At 38.4% G+C, this 22350-nt stretch overlaps 2 protein-coding genes across 3 annotated transcripts in view; one reads left to right on the top strand and one right to left on the bottom strand.

Annotated features, from left to right (window-relative positions):
- Positions 1–4799: 4799 nt before the first annotated feature.
- krtcap2 (keratinocyte associated protein 2) lies at positions 4800–11477 on the bottom strand. The gene is made up of 5 exons (XM_062965012.1): positions 11318–11477; positions 9424–9578; positions 7918–7981; positions 7758–7824; positions 4800–5024 (listed from the first exon to the last, which is right to left on the bottom strand). The coding sequence occupies exons 1-5, from the start codon at positions 11319–11321 to the stop codon at positions 4904–4906; spliced, it is 411 nt and encodes a 136-aa protein (XP_062821082.1). The 5' UTR covers positions 11322–11477; the 3' UTR covers positions 4800–4903.
- Positions 11478–13174: 1697 nt separating this feature from the next.
- The window catches only part of trim46 (tripartite motif containing 46), a 29583-nt gene continuing 20407 nt past the window's right edge, over positions 13175–22350 (top strand). Inside the window, exons 1-4 of one of the 2 annotated variants that reach the window (XM_062964974.1) lie at positions 13175–13344; positions 17438–17693; positions 19325–19680; positions 21549–21692. In XM_062964974.1, coding sequence (XP_062821044.1) covers positions 13279–13344; positions 17438–17693; positions 19325–19680; positions 21549–21692 — 822 coding nt within the window. In that variant the 5' untranslated portion in view covers positions 13175–13278. Of the gene's footprint in view, positions 13345–13555; positions 13884–17437; positions 17694–19324; positions 19681–21548; positions 21693–22350 lie in introns of those variants that run through there. The other variant, XM_062964973.1, reaches the window with a different exon arrangement.

Below are 22350 nucleotides of genomic sequence, written 5' to 3'. Positions count from 1 at the left end.
GGGATCACAAACGTGCAAAAGTATTGGAAAATGAACACAACACACCAGACATCACAGTTGTGGAAAAGAAAAAGGTTTGGATCATTGATGTCGCCATCCCAGGTGACAGTCGCATTGACGAAAAACAACAGGAAAAACTCAGCCGCTATCTCCATTTCTAAGCCCAAGAGCCAGCGTTGTCCGTAGACACCTCCACGGTAATGTGGCCACAGGCATGACCGCATGGAGCGCCCTTACCTTCACGCCGGAGCAGTACCTATTGATCTACTCACATTGGCATGTTTTCGTTTCAACTTGTTTGACCTGATGACGTGGACAAGATCCTTGGAGAGATGAGACCAACCGCATGTGCTCTAGATCCTTGTCCTACTTGGCTTATAAAGCTTGCCAGGGGTGGGTTGGTCGATATATAAATAATATCATTCTATTATTCTATTCTTATTGTAGTTATTATTATTGTAGTATATTATTGTAGTATATTATCATATTATTACTATTATATTATTATTATATTATTCACGACTACATTGAAACTAGAATAGAGAGAAATCAGCGTGGAAACTGCAAGAGGACACTACAATAATATTATTGTATTATTATTGTAGTATATTATATTATTACTATTATATTATTATTATATTATCCATTATTCACGAGTACATTGAAATTACAATAGAGAGAAATCAGCGTGGAAACTGCAAGAGGTGCCATAGATTGTTGTACATGGAAATAATGGTGGCAAATAGTTTTTGATTTATTAAATACGGTTATTTATTACGTTATACATTTTCTGTTATTTAAACTATACATATTGGGGAATTATGGTTTTTTTCTCCAAGTGACACACCACTAGGTTTTTTGGTGATATTTATTTGGAAATAAAAATAATAATAATAAGCCATAATAATAGGAAATAATAAATCACAATGATAATATTAATATTTTATTAATATTACTTTGAATGCAATTTCCTGCTTCTTGGCAGAATGGGGTTGGACTGGATGACCCATGAGGTCTCTTCCAACTCTACTATTCTAGGATTCTAATAATAATAATAATAATAATAATAATAATAATAATAATAATAATCACGATCTGCCAACTGCAAAAGGCCACCCTACTGGGATCTGCACGCATCATCCGAAAATACATCACACAGTCCTAGACATTTGGGAAGTGTTCGACTTGCGATTTTGTGATAGGAAATCCAGCATATCTATCTTGTTTGCTGTGTCATTAATAATAATAATAATAATAATAATAATAATAATAATAATAACGATCTGCCAACTGCAAAAGGCCACCCTACTGGGATCTGCATGCATCATCCAAAAATACATCACACAGTCCTAGACATTTGGGAAGTGTTCGACTTGTGATTTTGTGATAGGAAATCCAGCATATCTATCTTGTTTGCTGTGTCATTAATAATAATAATAATAATAATAATAATAATAATAATAATAATAATAATACATCACACAGTCCTAGACACTTGGGAAGTGTTCGACTTGTGATTTTGTGATACGAATTCCAGCATATCTGTCTTGTTTGCTGTGTCATAATAAAAATAATAATAAAATAATAATAATCACGATATGCCAACTGCAAAAGACCACCCTACTGGGATCTGCTCGCATCTTCCGAAAATACATCACACATTCCTAGACACTTGGGAAGTGTTCGACTTGCGATTTTGTGATAGGAAATCCAGCATATCTATCTTGTTTGCTGTGTCAGAAATAATAATAATAATAATAATAATAATAATAATAATAATAATAATAATAATAATAATAATCACGATCTGCCAACTGCAAAAGGCCACCCTACTGGGATCTGCACCCATCAAAATACATCACATAGTCCTAGACACTTGGGAAGTGTTCGACTTGTGATTTTGTGATACGAAATCCAGCATATCTATCTTGTTTGCTGTGTCATAAATAATAATAATAATAATAATAATAATAATAATAATAATAATAATAATAATAATAATAATAATAATAATACATTACACAGTCCTAGACACTTGGGAAGTGTTCGACTGGTGATTTTGTGATACGAAATCCAGTATGTCTATCTTGTTTGCTGTGTCATTAATAATAATAATAATAATAATAATAATAATAATAATAATAATAATAATAGGAACCAAACTAGTAATAAAATAAAATGGTCCTCCATTGCTATCCTATGGCATGCTTGGCTCAAAAGCATCCTCCAAATGACCAAAAGTCATAGAATCCTAGAGTTGGAAGGGGTCCCCCAAAGGGCATCTAGTCCGACCCCATTCTGCCAGGCCGGGAGGGCACAATCAAAACCGTCCTAATAGATGGCCACCCAGCCTCATAGACATTAAGCAAGTTCACAGAGAAGGAGGGATATATATTGGAAGGGGTCCCCAAAGGGCATCTAGTCCGACCCCATTCTGCCAGGCCGGGAAGGCACAATCAAAACCGTCCTAATAGATGGCCACCCAGCCTCATAGACATTAAGCAAGTTCACAGAGAAGGAGGGATATATATTGGAAGGGGTCCCCAAAGGGCATCTAGTCCGACCCCATTCTGCCAGGCCGGGAAGGCACAATCAAAACCGTCCTAATAGATGGCCACCCAGCCTCATAGACATTAAGCAAGTTCACAGAGAAGGAGGGATATATATTGGAAGGGGTCCCCAAAGGGCATCTAGTCCGACCCCATTCTGCCAGGCCGGGAAGGCACAATCAAAACCGTCCTAATAGATGGCCACCCAGCCTCATAGACATTAAGCAAGTTCACAGAGAAGGAGGGATATATATTGGAAGGGGTCCCCAAAGGGCATCTAGTCCGACCCCATTCTGCCAGGCCGGGAAGGCACAATCAAAACCGTCCTAATAGATGGCCACCCAGCCTCATAGACATTAAGCAAGTTCACAGAGAAGGAGGGATATATATTGGAAGGGGTCCCCCAAAGGGCATCTAGTCCGACCCCATTCTGCCAGGCCGGGAAGGCACAATCAAAACCGTCCTAATAGATGGCCACCCAGCCTCATAGACATTAAGCAAGTTCACAGAGAAGGAGGGATATATATTGGAAGGGGTCCCCAAAGGGCATCTAGTCCGACCCCATTCTGCCAGGCCGGGAAGGCACAATCAAAACCCTCCCAACAGATGGCCACCCAGCCTCATAGACATTAAGCAAGTTCATAGAGAAGGAGGGATATATATTGGAAGGGGTCCCCAAAGGGCATCTAGTCCGACCCCATTCTGCCAGGCCGGGAAGGCACAATCAAAACCCTCCCAACAGATGGCCACCCAGCCTCATAGACATTAAGCAAGTTCACAGAGAAGGAGGGATATATATTGGAAGGGGTCCCCCAAAGGGCATCTAGTCCGACCCCATTCTGCCAGGCCGGGAAGGCACAATCAAAACCGTCCTAATAGATGGCCACCCAGCCTCATAGACATTAAGCAAGTTCACAGAGAAGGAGGGATATATATTGGAAGGGGTCCCCAAAGGGCATCTAGTCCGACCCCATTCTGTCAGGCCGGGAAGGCACAATCAAAACCGTCCTAATAGATGGCCACCCAGCCTCATAGACATTAAGCAAGTTCACAGAGAAGGAGGGATATATATTGGAAGGGGTCCCCAAAGGGCATCTAGTCCGACCCCATTCTGCCAGGCCGGGAAGGCACAATCAAAACCGTCCTAATAGATGGCCACCCAGCCTCGTAGACATTAAGCAAGTTCACAGAGAAGGAGGGATATATATTGGAAGGGGTCCCCAAAGGGCATCTAGTCCGACCCCATTCTGCCAGGCCGGGAAGGCACAATCAAAACCGTCCTAATAGATGGCCACCCAGCCTCATAGACATTAAGCAAGTTCACAGAGAAGGAGGGATATATATTGGAAGGGGTCCCCAAAGGGCATCTAGTCCGACCCCATTCTGCCAGGCCGGGAAGGCACAATCAAAACCGTCCTAATAGATGGCCACCCAGCCTCATAGACATTAAGCAAGTTCACAGAGAAGGAGGGATATATATTGGAAGGGGTCTCCCAAAGGGCATCTAGTCCGACCCCATTCTGCCAGGCCGGGAAGGCACAATCAAAACCGTCCTAATAGATGGCCACCCAGCCTCATAGACATTAAGCAAGTTCACAGAGAAGGAGGGATATATATTGGAAGGGGTCTCCCAAAGGGCATCTAGTCCGACCCCATTCTGCCAGGCCGGGAAGGCACAATCAAAACCGTCCTAATAGATGGCCACCCAGCCTCGTAGACATTAAGCAAGTTCACAGAGAAGGAGGGATATATATTGGAAGGGGTCCCCAAAGGGCATCTAGTCCGACCCCATTCTGCCAGGCCGGGAAGGCACAATCAAAACCCTCCCAACAGATGGCCACCCAGCCTCATAGACATTAAGCAAGTTCATAGAGAAGGAGGGATATATATTGGAAGGGGTCCCCAAAGGGCATCTAGTCCGACCCCATTCTGCCAGGCCGGGAAGGCACAATCAAAACCCTCCCAACAGATGGCCACCCAGCCTCATAGACATTAAGCAAGTTCACAGAGAAGGAGGGATATATATTGGAAGGGGTCCCCAAAGGGCATCTAGTCCGACCCCATTCTGCCAGGCCGGGAAGGCACAATCAAAACCCTCCCAACAGATGGCCACCCAGCCTCATAGACATTAAGCAAGTTCACAGAGAAGGAGGGATATATATTGGAAGGGGTCTCCCAAAGGGCATCTAGTCCGACCCAATTTCCTTGTTTCGATGCAGTCGAGGATCGCGTCACAAAAGACACCAAGCGTTTCTGTTTTTACAAAAACACCTTTATGGGATATTTGGCTCTATGGAAATTTGGCCATTCCATTTCCCGCCTGTCAATCAATCCACCCCGTTCTTCCTTTGTCCTCAGTTCCTCTTCCGTCCCTTGCTGACCGCCTTGGTGGGCACCGGCACCGGCGCGGCCGACTGGTAGAGCGTGGAGGAGACCTTGTTGATGTAGTAGAGGGCGATCATGGAGAAGATGAAGCTGCAAGAGAGACACAGGAGAGTCGGAAAGGGACCCCCAGAGGCCATCCAGCCCAGCCCCCTCCCACCTATTACTATTATTAGTATTAGTAGTATATGTCTTCCTACTATTATTATTATGACTTTCTATTATTATTATTATTATGACACAGCAAACAAGATAGACATGCTGGATTTCGTATCACAAAACCACAAGTCAAACACTTCCCAAGTGTCTAGGACTGTGTGATGTATTATTATTATTATTATTATTATTATTATTATTATTTTATTATGTTACAGCAAACAAGATAAACATGCTGGATTTCGTATCACAAAATCACAAGTCGAACACTTCCCAAGTGTCTAGGACTGTGTGATGTATTATCATTATTATTATTATTATTATTATTATTCTATTATGACACAGCAAACAAGATAGACATGCTGGATTTCGTATCACAAAATCTCAAGTCGAACTCTTCCCAAGTGTCTAGGACTGTGTGATGTATTATTATTATTATTATTATTATTATTATTATTATTATTATTATTATTCTATTATGACACAGCAAACAAGATAGACATGCTGGATTTCGTATCACAAAACCACAAGTCAAACACTTCCCAAGCGTCTAGGACTGTGTGATGTATTTTTATTATTATTATTATTAATAATAATTATGACACAGCAAACAAGATAGACATGCTGGATTTCGTATCACAAAACCACAAGTCGAACTCTTCCCAAGTGTCTAGAACTGTGTGATGTATTATTATTATTATTATTATTATTCTATTATGACACAGCAAACAAGATAAACATGCTGGATTTCGTATCACAAAATCTCAAGTCGAACTCTTCCCAAGTGTCTAGGACTGTGTGATGTATTATTATTATTATTATTATTATTTTATTATGTTACAGCAAACAAGATAAACATGCTGGATTTCGTATCACAAAATCACAAGTCGAACTCTTCCCAAGTGTCTAGGACTGTGTGATGTATTATTATTATTATTATTATTATTATTATTTTATTATGACACAGCAAACAAGATAAACATGCTGGATTTCGTATCACAAAATCTCAAGTCGAACTCTTCCCAAGTGTCTAGGACTGTGTGATGTATTATTATTATTATTATTATTATTATTATTATTATTATTATTATTATTATATTATGACACAGCAAACAAGATAGATATGCTGGATTTCGTATCTCAAAATCACAAGTCGAACCCTTCCCAAGTGTCTAGGACTGTGTGATGTATTTTCGGATGATGCGCGCAGATCCCAGTCGGGTGGCCTTTTGCAGTTGGCAGATCATAATTTTGTCAATGCCTATTGTTTCCAAATGCCAGCTGAGATCTTTTGGCACGGCACCCAGTGTGCCCATCACCACCGGGACCACCTGCACTGGTTTCTGCCAGAGTCTGTGAAGTTCAATCTTGAGGTCCTGAGAGCGGCTGAGTTTTTCCTGTTGTTTTTCGTCAATGCGACTGTCACCTGGGATGGCGACATCAATGATCCAAACCTTTTTCTTTTCCACAACTGTGATGTCTGGTGTGTTGTGTTCCAGAACTTTGTCAGTCTGGATTCGGAAGTCCCACAGTATCTTTGCGTGCTCATTCTCCAATACTTTTGCAGGTTTGTGATCCCACCAGTTCTTTGCTGCTGGGAGGTGGTACTTGAGGCATAAGTTCCAGTGAATCATTTGGGCCACATAGTTGTGCCTCTGTTTGTAGTCTGTCTGTGCAATTTTCTTACAGCAGCTGAGGATATGATCAATGGTTTCGTCGGTTTCCTTGCAGAGTCTGCATTTTGGGTCATGAGCTGATTTTTCGATCTTGGCCTGAATGGCCTTTGTCCTGATGTCTTGCTCCTGGGCTGCAAGGATCAGGCCTTCTGTCTCCTTCCTTCTTCAGGGTCCCATTCGTGAGCCAGAGCCAGGTCTTCTCCTTGTCAGCTTTTCCTTCAATTTTGTCAAGGAACTTTCCACGCAATGTTTTGTTGTGCCAGCTGTCAGCTCTAGTTTGTAGTGCGGTTTTCTTGTACTGATTTTTTGTCTGCTGTGCTTTATTATTATTATTATTTCTTATTATAATTAGTAGTAGTATTATGACTTCCTATTATTATTATTATGACATTATTATTACTTCCTATATTACTGTATATACTCGAGTGTAATCCTATTTTTTCAGCCCTTTTTTTAAGACTGAAAAAGCCCCCTCGGCCTTATACTCGGGTGAGGGTCCTGGTTGGCTTATACAGTAGAGTCTCACTAATCCAAGCTAAACGGGCCGGCAGAAGTTTGGATAAGCGAATATCTTGGATTATAAGGACTGATCAAGAAAAAGCCTATTAAACATCAAATTAGGTTATGATTTTACAAATTAAGCACCAAAACTTCATGTTATACAACAAATTTGACAGAAAAAGTAGTTCAATACGCAGTAATGTTATGTAGTAATTACTGTATTTACGAATTTAGCACCAAAATATCACGATGTATCCAAAACATTAACTACAAAAATGCATTGGATAATCCAGAATGTTGGATAAGCAAGTGTTGGATAAGTGAGACTCTACTGTACTATGACTTATTATATTAATTTCCTATTATTATTACATTAGAGTCTCACTAATCCAGATGGCTAATATGGGGCCAAGCCCAGATACCAGATGATAATAATAATAATAATAATAATAATAATAATAATAATAATAATAATAATAATAATATTCCTTACCAGGTAGTGACACAGACCCGATGGATCAATCCAGACGCAAACAAAGCCAGCAACAAGCAGCAGATAACTGTGTTTGGGGAGGAAAAGAAGGAAAGCAGGGTTAGTCGAAGCCCCCAAATTTAATCCAGTTTGGAAAACTCAGCTTAATGTTTGGACTCACTTTCAGGGAAGATCTTGGCTTGGAAGCCTTTGCCAAAAATCAGATTTTCAAGGTTGTTGAAAGCCTGGGAAGACATTCGTTAAGGGGAAAAAACCTACAAAATCCTTGATGTCTCATTAAATCAATATACCTGCCAGAGGTGGGTGAAACATCAGGAGAGAATGCTTCTGGAACATGGCCAGACAGCCCAAAAAACTCACAGCAACCCAGAACCATTAAGAGTCCAAAATTATTCTGTCATATAGGACGGCCACCCAGCCATAGACACCATAGACAGATATGATGGAGAGAAATAGTTCACTAGAAGTCCCAGGATACACATAATAATAATAATAATAATAATAGATATGATGGAGACAGATATTTCACTAGACGCCCCGGATGTGCACAATAATAATAATAATAATAATAATAATAATAATAATAGCTATGATGGAGACAGATATTTCACTAGACGCCCCGGATATGCACAATAATAATAATAATAATAATAATAATAATAATAGATATGATAGAGACAGATATTTCACTAGAAGCCCCGGATACGCACAATAATAATAATAATAATAATAATAATAGATATGATGGAGACAGATATTTCACTAGAAGCTCTGGATATGCACAATAATAATAATAATAATAGATATGATGGAGGCAGATATTTCACTAGAAGCTCCAGATATGAACAATAATAATAATAATAATAATAATAATAGATATGATGGAGACAGATATTTCACTAGAAGCCCCGGATACACATAATAATAATAATAATAATAATAATAATAATAATAATAATAATAATAATAAATATGATGGAGACAGTTATTTCACTAGACGCCCCGGATATACACAATAATAATAATAATAATAATAATAATAATAATAATAATAATACATCACACGGTCCTAGACACTTGAGAAGTGTTCGACTTATGATTTTGTGATAGGAAACCCAGCATATCTATCTTGTTTGCTGTGTCATAATAAAATAATAATAATAATAAAAAATAGAAGGGATGTCCTAAGGAAGAGGGAGCCGGCTTGCTCTGGAGACTAAGGCCCCTTCCACACTGCCATATAATTGTCATGATCTCTGATCTTTGACATCTCTGGACACAGAACAAGCGGTGACAAACAACAGATGCCAGCCATAAAACAGGCCAGCCATAAAACCTCAATTACCCTCTAGTATGTGAGAGCCCCTATATAAATGTGCTACAGAGAAGATTCTGGTATTCTGTACAATAAAACCTGTTGGAATCTACCAGCCTGTGTCTTGGTGCTTTCTTCTGTGGAAGACTTACCCACAGCACTACTGGAAGAAGAGAACCTTACTATTTGTACAGAAAACGAGAATCTTCTCTGTAGCCCATTTATATAGGGGCTCTCACATACCAGAGGGTAATTGAGGTTTTATGGCTGGCATCTGTTCTTTGTCACCGCTTGCTCTGTGTCCGGAGATGTTGGAGATCATGACAATAATCTGCTTTGAACAAAGGATACGGTGAGGGAGAAGATGAAGAGTCCGGAGCCGAGGAGGCCTCCTTGGATGGTCAGCCACTCGCTGGACGCCAGCTGCCGGCTGTACATCTGCATCCCGGCAAAGAGCAGCAGCGAGAGCAGCGAGGAGAGCAGCAGCGACATCCCGGGACCCACGGCTGCGGAGGAAGAGGAGGCAAGACACACTTTATATTATGTGGCGCAGGCTGGTGAGCAGCCTGCTGCAATAAATCACTCTGACCATGAGGTCATGAGTTTGAGGCCAGCCCGTGGCAAGGTGAGCACCCGTCAATTAAAAAAAAATAGCCCTTGGTCGTTGCTGACCTAGCAACCCGAAATATAGATGCATCTATCAAGTAGGAAATAAGGTACCACTTATAAAAAGTGGGGAGGCAAATTTAACTAATTTATGACATTGGAATGAGGAAGTGCCGTCAGAGTGGATGATGAAGCGGCTGCTCCCCCCTGTGGCCAGAATCGAACATCCCCTCAGGAGAAGGTTAAATTGCCTCTGCGTCTGTCTCTGTTCGATGTGTTTCTGGGCATTGAATGTTTGCCCTATATGTATATAATACCCTTCGGGGTATTATATTATATTATATGGGTATTATATATATTATATTATCAGCATAGCATATAGCTCATTGTCCACATCCAATGGGAAGCCCAAGCACTCTAGGACACATTATCCGCCTCCCAAGCGCTCTGGGACCCATCATTCACAACCAATAGTAAACCCAAGCACTCTAGGACACATCATCCACACCCAATGGGAAGGACGTGCACTCTAGGACCCATCATCTGCCTCCAACGGGCAGCCCAAGCACACTAACATCCATCATCCACATCCAGTGGTAAGCCCAAGCACTCTAGGACCCATCATTTGCATCCAACGAGAAGGTTAAGCACTCTAGGATCCAACATCCGCATCCAGTGGGAAGGCCAAGCAATCTGAGACCCATCATCCACATCCAATGGGAAGCCCAAGCACTCTACAACCCATTATGCACATCCAATAAGAAGCCTAAGCACTCTGGGATCTACCATCCATATCCAATGGGATAGCCAAGCACTCTGAGACCCATCATCCGCACACAATGGGAAGCCTAAGCACTCTGGGATCTACCATCCATATCCAATGGGATAGCCAAGCACTCTGAGACCCATCATCCGCACACAATGGGAAGCCTAAGCACTCTGGGATCTACCATCCATATCCAATGGGATAGCCAAGCACTCTGGGACCCATAATCCACATCCAATGGGAAGCCTAAGCACTCTGGGATCTACCATCCATATCCAATGGGATAGCCAAGCACTCTGGGACCCATAATCCACATCCAATGGGAAGCCTAAGCACTCTGAGACCCATCATCCGCACACAATGGGATTGCCAAGCACTCTGGGACCCATAATCCACATCCAATGGGAAGCCTAAGCACTCTGGGATCTACCATCCATATCCAATGGGATAGCCAAACACTCTGAGACCCATCATCCGCACACAATGGGATTGCCAAGCACTCTGGGACCCATCATCCGTGTCCAATGGGAAGGCCAAGCACTCTGGGACCCATAATCCACATCCAATGGGAAGCCTAAGCACTCTGGGATCTACCATCCACGTCCAATGGGAAGCCAAAGCACTCTATGACCCATCATCCGTGTCCAATGACAAATCCAAGCACTCTAGGACCTATCATCCACGTCCAATGGGAAGCCCAAGCACTCTACAACCCATTATGCACATCCAATAAGAAGCCTAAGCACTCTGGGATCTACCATCCATATCCAATGGGAAGCCAAAGCACTCTAGGACCCATCATCCGCATCCAATGCCCCCCTTCCCCCCCCAAAAATTGAAATTTGCATTACATCCCGATTCCCTTTTCCTTACCCATAGTGAATCCCTCGGCTTCTCCTGTCGCGCATGCGCGCTCCTGCTCCTCCTAACCGCGCAAAGGGGGGGGTTTCCTCCAGTGCGCACGCGCACACCTCCAAGCGGAGACGTGTAAGAGTTGTTTCGACGCATGCGCTGAAGGAACCACCGCGGAAGGGGCGGGGCGTTTGCGCACGCGCGGGGTGTGGCCCCCGCTTGGCAATACTTGCAGGCGGGCGCTAGAGGGCGCTCGGAGGCAGGTGAGAAAAGAGAACAAAGGAAATCGGGTGGCGAGAGTGGGCGGGGCAGAGCTCAAGGTTCCGGGTTCGAGGCCCGGTAGGGGCAGTTATTTTTTTTTTTGGGGCGGGGGGGGGGGGGGAACTATGCTGCAGCCAGGTGTGTGTGTATTTATATTATATATATAGTATTTATATATAATATATAATTTAAATATATAATATGTATATATTATTAGACATATTTATAATATGTAATTTAATATATAAAATCTATAAAATATTAATATCATATATCTATGTGTGTGTACATTTGGCCCCTGTGTTGACATACACACATAAGTAAGTAGCCCCTGCGTTGGCAAGCTGCACCCGAGAATTTAAATATATATATATATATATATATATATATATATATATATAATATAAACAGTATATAAAATAATAGTGTATATATATACACACACACATGTATTATATATATATATATATACAGTACACATACATAGACATACATACACACATAAGTGGCCCCTTTGACAAGCTGCACCCGAGAATTTAAATATATATATAATATAAATAGTATATAAAATCACAGAATCATTGAATAGTAGACTTTGAAGAGACCTCATGGGCCATCTAGTCCAACCCCCTGCTAAGAAGCAGGAAATTGCAAATAATATATATATATATATATATATACACACATACATGTATTATATAAAAATTATATACATACATAGACATACATACACACATAAGTAAGTGGCCCCTGGGTTGGCAAGCTGCACCCGAGAATATATATATATATATTATATAAATAGTATATAAAATAATAGTATACATATATATACATGTATTATATACAAATTATATATTATATATATATATATATATATATATATACAGTATACATATATAAACACACACACACACACACACATATATATATATATTTATTTGCTACATTTATATGCCGCCCTTCTCACCCCGAAGGGCTTACAAATTAAATTTACATACAATAATATATTAGTATAGTACAATACTGGTAACAAATTACTATATTGTACTGTATCAACATATTGTAATATTATTAGTAATATTACATGTAAAATATGATATATAATTAATATTATTATATTGTATTATTAGTATTATATCGTATTACAATATAATATTATGAATATTATATGTATATACAATATGTTATAATTATTACATATTGTAAATTATATTGTGTATATTTATATATATATACACACATATATATACAAACACACACACATATATATGTGTGTGTGTGTATATATACATACACATATATATATAAAACTAGCATAGCATGTTTTATATATAAAACTAGCATATATATACAGTAAACATATATAGACATATATATATATATACACAGTAAACATATATAGACATATATATATATAGTACACATATATAGACATATATATATATATATATATATATACACAGTATACATATATAGACATACATTGCCCCTGGGCTGGCAATCTGCCCCCCAGAACGAACAAGGGTGGGCGTGCTTTTGTTCTGGGCGGAAGGGAGGGGGCAATCCGGGTGAGCATGCGCATGCGCACTGCCCACCCCCTCCCTCCATCCATCCTCCTCCTCCATCCAAAGCAGCCTCTCCACCCTGGGCTGCTGGAGGAGCCCCCCAGTTTCCCCCCCATTTCCCCCCTCCCCAAAATAAAACCAACCTTTGGGGTCAACATGGCCGAAGAGGGTGAGGACCTGCGCTCCTTCACCTCCATCATGGATGCCCTGGTCCGCATCAGTGTGAGTATAATATATAGATATGCATATATCTATTTATATATTTATTTATATATGTATATGTGGGGTTTTTTTTAAAATTAGGGTTGTGGGGAAGAGCAGGTCTTGAATCATGGGAAGGAAAAGTGGAAAGGTCCCCATTGTTTGAAATAATTTAAAAAAAAAACACCTTTCCCAATTCCTTTGGAGATGTGTGCGCTTCCCCTTTAAGAGGATGCTGCCGCTGCGAGCATCCAAGCACATCCCTCCGTCGCCATGGCAACCTCCCTCCTCCCTCTGGGCCGGTTGCCAAGCGCTGGACCAGCCCGGCGCTTCCTGGCTCTTCCGCCCTCTCGCCATCCCTCCCTCCTGGGCCTTCCTTCCTTTCCTTTATTGACACTCACTCGCTCACTCACACTCACCCTCACACCCCTTTCTGCATGGCTTCCTTGGCGGGCAATGGCCGCCACCACCCTTCCCGGCCAGGGAAGCCGCCTTGGGCCCGGACAGCGGTCAAGGAAGAGGCCTTTGGACGTAGGCCGGAGATGGCCGGGATGATGGTGGTAAGGCCCAGGGGATGATGGGATGGAGAGTGGGAGGGCGGGAAGGTGGGAGGGGAGGGCCTGGCCCTTTAAGAAAGGCCAAGATGCCCTTGAGCCAGGCTGGAAGGCCGCCAAGCAGCGCCTCTTCACTTAGCCTCATCGCCATGATGATGATGATGATGATATACGTAAAGATAAGGTATGTATATATATCATTATACACCTTACCTTTAACTTACCTTTATCTTTATAGAAAAAGGTAAGCTATCTATATATCATTATCATATATATGTGTGCATATATATCATTATCAAATATATATGTGTGTGTATATATATATCATTATCTTATGTGTGTGTGTATATATATCATTATACACCTTACCTTTACCTTACCATTACCTTTATAGATAAAGATAAGCTATATCTATCTATCTATCTATATATCATTATCATATATATGTGTGCATATATATCATTATCAAATATATATGTGTGTGTAGATATATATCATTATCTTATGTGTGTGTGTGTATATATCATTATACACCTTACCTTTACCTTACCATTACCTTTATAGATAAAGATAAGCTATATCTATCTATCTATCTATCTATCTATCTATCTATCTATCTATATATCATTATCATATATATGTGTGTGTGCATATATCATTATCATATATATATGTGTGTATGTATATCATTATACACCTTACCTTTACCTTTATAGATAAAGGTAAGCTATATATATATCATTATCATATATATGTGTGTGTGTGTGCATATGTGTGTATATATATCATTATCAAATATATATGTGTGTGTATATATATCATTATCTTATGTGTGTGTGTATATATATCATTATACACCTTACCTTTACCTTACCTTTACCTTTATAGATAAAGATAAGCTATATCTATCTATCTATATATATATCATTATCATATATGTGTGTGTATATATATATTGTCTTATGTATGTGTGTATATATATCATTATACCCCTTACCTTTACCTTTATAGATAAAGGTAAGCTATATATATATATATATATATATATAATTATCTTGTGTGTGTGTGTGTATATATATCATTATACTCCTTACCTTTACCTTACCTTTACCTTTATAGATAAAGATAAACCATATATATATATATATATATATATATATCTCATTATCTTATGTGTGTGTGTGTGTGTATATCATTATCTTATGTGTGTGTGTATATATCATTATCAAATATATGTGTGTGTATATATATCATTATACTCCTTACCTTTACCTTACCTTTACCTTTATAGATAAAGATAAGCCATATATATATATATATATATATATATATAAATATCTATCTCATTATCATATATATATATTATATATGTGTGTGTGTGTGTGTATATCATTATCAAATATATGTGTGTGTATATATATCATTATCAAATATATGTGTGTGTATATATACAGTAGAGTCTCACTTATCCAACACTCAATTATCCAACGTTCATTTTTGTAGTCAATGTTTTCAATTCATTGTGATATTTTGGTGCTAAATTTGTAAATACAGTAATTACTACATAGCATTAATGTGTAATGGACTAGTTTTTCTGTCAAATTTGTTGTATAACATGATGTTTTGGTGCTTAATTTGTAAAATCATAACCTAATTTGATATTTAATAGGCTTTTCCTTAATCCCTCCTTATTATCCAACATTTTCGCTTATCCAACGTTCTGCCGGCCCATTTACGTTGGATAAGTGAGACTCTACTGTACTACCATTATTGCTATTATTATTATTATTATTATTATTACTATTACAGATACTGCAACTACTATTATTATTGCTACTATTATTGTTATTACCATTACTACTACTACTAATAATAATATACTCTACTGTATATACTGTATATCAATATCATATATATGTGTGTGTGTTTATATATATATCATTATCATATGTGTATGTATATATATATTATCATATATATATGTGTGTGTGTGTATATATATATCATTATCATATGTATATGTGTGTATATATATATATCATTATATATATGTGTGTGTTTATATATATCATCAAATGTGTATGTATATATATCATTATCATATATGTGTGTGTATTTATATATATATATTATCATATGTGTATGTATATATATCATTATCATATATGTGTGTGTGTTTATATATATATCATTATCATATGTATATGTGCGTTTATATATATATATCATTATCATATATGTGTGTGTATATATTTCATTATATTATGTGTGTGTGCATATATATCATTATCAAATATATGTGTGTGCATATATATCATTATCAAATATATGTGTGTGTATATATATATATAATTATCTTATGTGTATGTGTATATATATCATTATCAAATATATGTATGTGTATATATATCATTATACACCTTACCTTTACCTTACCTTTACCTTTATAGATAAAGGTAAGCTATATATATATATATATATATATATATATATATATATGTGTGTGTGTGTGTGTGTGTGTGTGTGTGTATATATGCTGTGTATCATTATCATATATATGTGTGTGTGCATATATATCATTATCATATATATGTGTATATATCATTATCATATATATATGTGTGTGTGTGTATATATATCATTATCATATATATGTGCGTGTGTGTATATATATACTGTATATCATATATGTGTGTGTGTGCATACATATATATATACCATTTTCATATATATTTGTGTATATATCATTATCATATATATATGTGTGTGTGTATATATATATCATTATCATATATATGTGTGTGTGTGTATATATATACTGTATATCATATATGTGTGTGTGTGCATACATATATATATACCATTTTCATATATATTTGTGTATATATCATTATATGTGTGTGTGTGTATATATAAATATATATCATTATCATATGTATATGTGTGTGCATATATATCATCATATATATGTGAGTGTGTATATATATATATATAAATAACATATATATATATGTGTGTGTGTGTGTGTGCATATATATATATCATTATCATATATATTTGTGTACAGTAGAGTCTCACTTATCCAATGTTCTGGACTATCCAATGCATTTTTGTAGTCAATGTTTTCAATACATTGTGATATTTTGGTGCTAAATTCGTAAATACAGTAATTCACTACACAGCATTACTGTATATTGAACTACTTTTTCTGTCAAATTTGTTGTATTAATTTGTAAAATCATAACCTAATTTGATGTTTAATAGGCTTTTCCTTAATGCCTCCTTATTATCCAACATATTTGCTTATCCAACGTTCTGGCAGCCCGTTTATGTTGGATAAGTGAGACTCTACTGTACTATTATTGTTATTATTCTACCAGTCTGAAATAGGTACCGTGGGCCCACTGGGGGCCAGTGAACACCTCCCAGAAAGAGGGTGCCTCCAGGCAACAACAGCCTTGCTACCCGTACAGCTCAGGGACAGCCGGTATATAATGTTCATGTTCATATATATATAAAATCCCCCTCCTGTCTCTTTTTTCTTGGTCTTGGACCCACAGACCAGCATGAAGAACATGGAGCGGGAGCTGCTCTGCCCGGTCTGCAAGGAGATGTACAAGCAGCCGCTGGCGCTGCCCTGCCTGCACAGCGTGTGCCACGTCTGCGCCACGGAGGTGCTGCTGCAGCAGGGCTACATCTGCCCGGACCCCACCTCCGAGCCCTCCTCCCCGGCCTCCTCCCCGGCCGCACGGAGCCCCCGCATCGGACGCCGCGTCGTGCCCAAGACCGAGCGCCTGGACCGCCTCCTCAAGTCCGGTGAGTCCGCGGCCGGGTGCGCTAATAATAAAGTTATTAATATTATTATTATTATTATTCCTGTGAATCCTACTTTGCAGGCTTCAGGACGTATTGATTATCATTATTACATATTATTGCCATTGTGATTTCCTCTGGGCCTCCCTTTGCAGGCTTCAGCACGTATTAATTATCATCATCATTATCTATATATATAAAAGGGTAATGGAATCACGGCACCGGACAATCTATATATATAAAAGGGTAATGGAATCACGGCACCGGACAATCTATTTATATAAAAGGGTAATGGAATCACGGCACCAGACAAAACAACTAAACTAAATCCCCCAAAACCTCGAAAATGGACAGCACAACCTCTCATCCACGCCTCTACGTTCATACAACAAAATGAAAAGAAAAATTAAGTCCTAGCCACAGCAACGCGTGGCCGGGCACAGCTAGTTATTACTATAATAATAACAATGAATTGCAGTGGCTCCCTCTTTGCAGGCTTTGGGATGTATTTCTTATTATTATCATTATTATTGCTATTATTAATTCCTTTGCAGGCTTCAGGACATATTTATTATTATTATTATTAATGCAATAATTAATTCCTTTGCAGGCTTCGGGACATATGCATTATTATTATTATTATTATTATTATTATTATTATTATCATTATCATAGCTTTGATTAATTCCTCTGCAGGATTTGGGATGTATTATTATTATTATTATTATTAATGCTATATTCATTCCTTTGCAGGCTTTGGGACATATGTATTATTATTATTATTAATATTATTATTATTATTGCTATGATTAATTATTTTGTAGACTTCGGGATGCATTATTATTATTATTATTAATTATTAATGTTATGGTTAATTCCTTTGAAGGCTTTGGAATGTATTTATTATTATTGTTATTATTATTATTGCAAAGATTCCTTTGTAGACTTTGGGACGTATGCATTATTATTATTATTATTATTATTATTATTATTATTATTCCTTTTCAGGCTTTGGGACATATTTATTTATTTATTTATTTACTATGCTAGAATTAATTCCTTTGCAGGCTTTGGGACATATGTATGTATGTATGTATTATTATTATTATTATTGCAATGATTAATATTTTGTAGACTTTGGGACCTATGTATTCTTATTCTTCTTATTATTATTTATTAATGCTATGATTAATTTGTTTGCAGGCTTTGGGATGTATTTGTTGTTGTTATTATTATTATTATTATTATTTTATTATGACACAGCAAACAAGATAGACATGCCGGATTTCGTATCACAAAATCACAAGTCGAACACTTCCCAAGTGTCTAGGACTGTGTGATGTATTTTCGGATGATGCGTGCAGATCCCAGTTGGGTGGCCTTTTGGCAGATCGTAATTTTGTCAATGTCTATTGTTTCCAAATGCTGGCTGAGATCTTTTGGCACGGCACCCAGTGTGCCCATCACCACCGGGACCACCTGCACTGGTTTCTGCATTATTATTTTTTTTCTGCATTATTATTCGTAGTAGTAGTAGTAGTAGTAGCAGTTAGTAATGCTATGATTAATTCCTTTGTAGACTTCAGGACGTATGCATTATTATTATTATTATTATTATTATTATTTCTTTGCAGGCTTTGGGACGTACCCGGGTCGCAAGCGGGGCGGCCTGGGCTCCCCCTCGGGCGCCTTGAGCGTGCTGTTCCCGTGCCCGTCGTGCCAGCGCGAGGTGGACCTGGGCGAGCGTGGCCTGGGCAGCCTCTTCCGCAACCTGACGCTGGAGCGGGTGGTGGAGCGCTACCGGCACACCATCGACGTGGGGGCGGCCATCCTGTGCCAGTCCTGCAAGCCCCCGGCCCAGGAGGCCACCAAGGGCTGCACCGAGTGCAAGTCCAGCTTCTGCAACGAGTGCTTCAAGCTCTACCACCCCTGGGGCACCCAGAAGGCCCAGCACGAGCCCACCCCGCCCACCCTCACCTTCCGCCCCAAGGCAAGTGCCCAGACCTCAGATTAGGTCTCTGCAAGGAGGGAGTGAAAGATAGATTAATTAGGCCTTCAGAATGCCTCCTTGATAGATCCTTGAAACCCAGGTGTACGAGGCACGATCTCATGGCTTCTTGATCGGGCTTGGGCTCAAATTAAGTGATGTTTACTGGATAGATCAGTGATGGCCAACCTATGACATGCGTATCAGCACTGACACGCCTAGCCATTTTTGCTGACACGCTGCTGCCTGCAGATTGATTGGGTGACTATGTATTTTGTGGCCAAATTTGATGTGATTTGGTCCAGCGGTTTTGTTGTTTACTCCATGGGAATTATGCACATTATATATAATTATATATAATCTCATTCTATTATTATTCTATTATTGTAGTATATTATCATATTATTACTATTATATTATTATTATTATATTATTCATTATTCATGACTACATTGAAACTAGAATAGAGAGAAATCAGCGTGGAAACTGCAAGAGGTAGCATAGGTTGTTGTACATGGAAATAGTGGTAATAAATAGTTTTTGATTTATTAAATAATTATATACAGTGGAGTCTCACTTATCCAACATAAACGGGCCGGCAGAACGTTGGATAAGCGAATATGTTGGATAATAAGGAGAGATAAAGGAAAAGCCTATTAAACATCAAATTAGGTTATGATTTTACAAATTAAGCACCAAAACATCATGTTATACAACAAATTTGACAGAAAAAGTAGTTCAATACGAAATAATGCTATGTAGTAATTACTGTATTTATGAATTTAGCACCAAAATATCATGGTACAGTAGAGTCTCACTTATCCAACGTTCTGGATTATCCAACGCATTTTTCTAGTCAATGTTTTCAATATATCATGATATTTTGGTGCGAAATTTGTAAATACAGTAATTACTACGTAGCATTACTGAGTATTGAACTACTTTTTCTGCCAGATTTATTGTGTAACATGATGTTTTGGTGCTTAATTTGTAAAATCATAACCTAATTTGATGTTTAATAGGTTTTTCCTTAATGCCTCCTTATTATCCAACATATTCACTTATCCAACATTCTGCCGGCCTGTTTATGTTGGATAAGTGAGACTCTACTGTATATATGTATAATATATATATCATACATATAATAATAATGTTGTAATGTCATACCATATCATACCAATAATATTGTAATACTAATACAATATAATAATGCATATATATACAATATAATAATAATAATGGACTTTCCACGCTGATTTCTATTCTAGTTTCAATGTAGTCATGAATAATAAATAATAATATAATAATATATTAGTAATAATATGATAATATACTACAATAATAATAGAATAATAATAGAATGATATATATATATGTGTGTGTGTATAATTATATAATTCAATTATTATTCTATTATTATTGTAGTATATTATCATATTATAACTATTATATTATTATTATATTATTCATTATTCATGACTACATTGAAACTAGAATAGAGAGAAATCAGCGTGGAAGCTGCAAGAGGTCCCATAGATTGTTGTACATGGAAATAATGGTAGTAAATAGTTTTTTATTTATTAAATACAGTTATATATTACAATTATATATTTTTGTTATTTAAACTATACGTATTGTGAAATTATGGGTTTTTGTTTCTCAAAGTGACACACCACCCAAGTCATGCTAGGGTTTTTTTTGGTGAATTTTGACACACCAAGCGCAAAAGGTTGCCCATCATTGGGATAGATCCTTGAAACCCAGGTGTATTAGGCACGATCTCATGGCCTCTTGATCGGGCTTGGGCTCAAATTAAGTGATGTTAACTGGATGAATAGGCGCTACTTCTTCCTCCTCCTTCCGCTCTGCAGGGCCTGACCTGTCCGGAGCACCGGGAGGAGGTGACGCACTACTGCAGGACCTGCCAGCGCCTGGTCTGCCAGCTCTGCCGCGTCCGGCGCACCCACACCGGCCACAAGATCACCCCCGTGGCCACCGCCTTCCAGGCCCTCAAGGTTTGAAGCCGGGAACCGTGCGGGTCGTGCAAGGAGGTTGTCCATACAATGTATCTGTCAGAGCGCACAGTTTGGATAAACACACATGTAGCGGAAGATCAACGAAGAATCACTGGCACCAATGAAGAGGCTGAAGCCTGTTTGGCTATCTACAAAAAGTTTACTAACAAACGGATAACTCTCAAGACGATATATGCAGACAGAGTGCAGAGAGGCAGAGAGCAGAGGGCAGAGAGATAACACAGGGAGCTATTTATAACCACCTCTGCTGTCTGATGCAATACACAGTTAACTCTTTACACACTTACATAGTGGACAACAGACAGTGCATGATGTAATCTCCAGCTCACATTGCAACACTATAACTCAATTACATTTAAACAACTCTATATACAATCATTCCCACTTCAACAGTATCTCCTCGCATAATAGTCGCCACTGCGTAATTGTTGCAACACCTTCCTTTGGAGTGGAAAATTGGCATTTTTGTATTCCTCGCGTAATAGTCGCAGAGCCGTTTGGGACTGATTCTCCTTCCTTCCATCCTCCATATTCTTCCCCTTTCCTCCTCTTTTCTTTCTCTTCCTCCCACTCCTTCCTTCCTTCCTTCCTCTCCTTCCTTCTATCTTTCTTTCCTTCCCACCTTCCCTCCCTCCCT

This window comes from Anolis carolinensis, unplaced genomic scaffold (genome assembly GCF_035594765.1).
Source record: "Anolis carolinensis isolate JA03-04 unplaced genomic scaffold, rAnoCar3.1.pri scaffold_14, whole genome shotgun sequence".
In the NCBI taxonomy this organism is placed as follows: Eukaryota; Metazoa; Chordata; class Lepidosauria; order Squamata; family Dactyloidae; genus Anolis; species Anolis carolinensis.
This window is presented reverse-complemented; position numbering and strand designations above follow the sequence as displayed.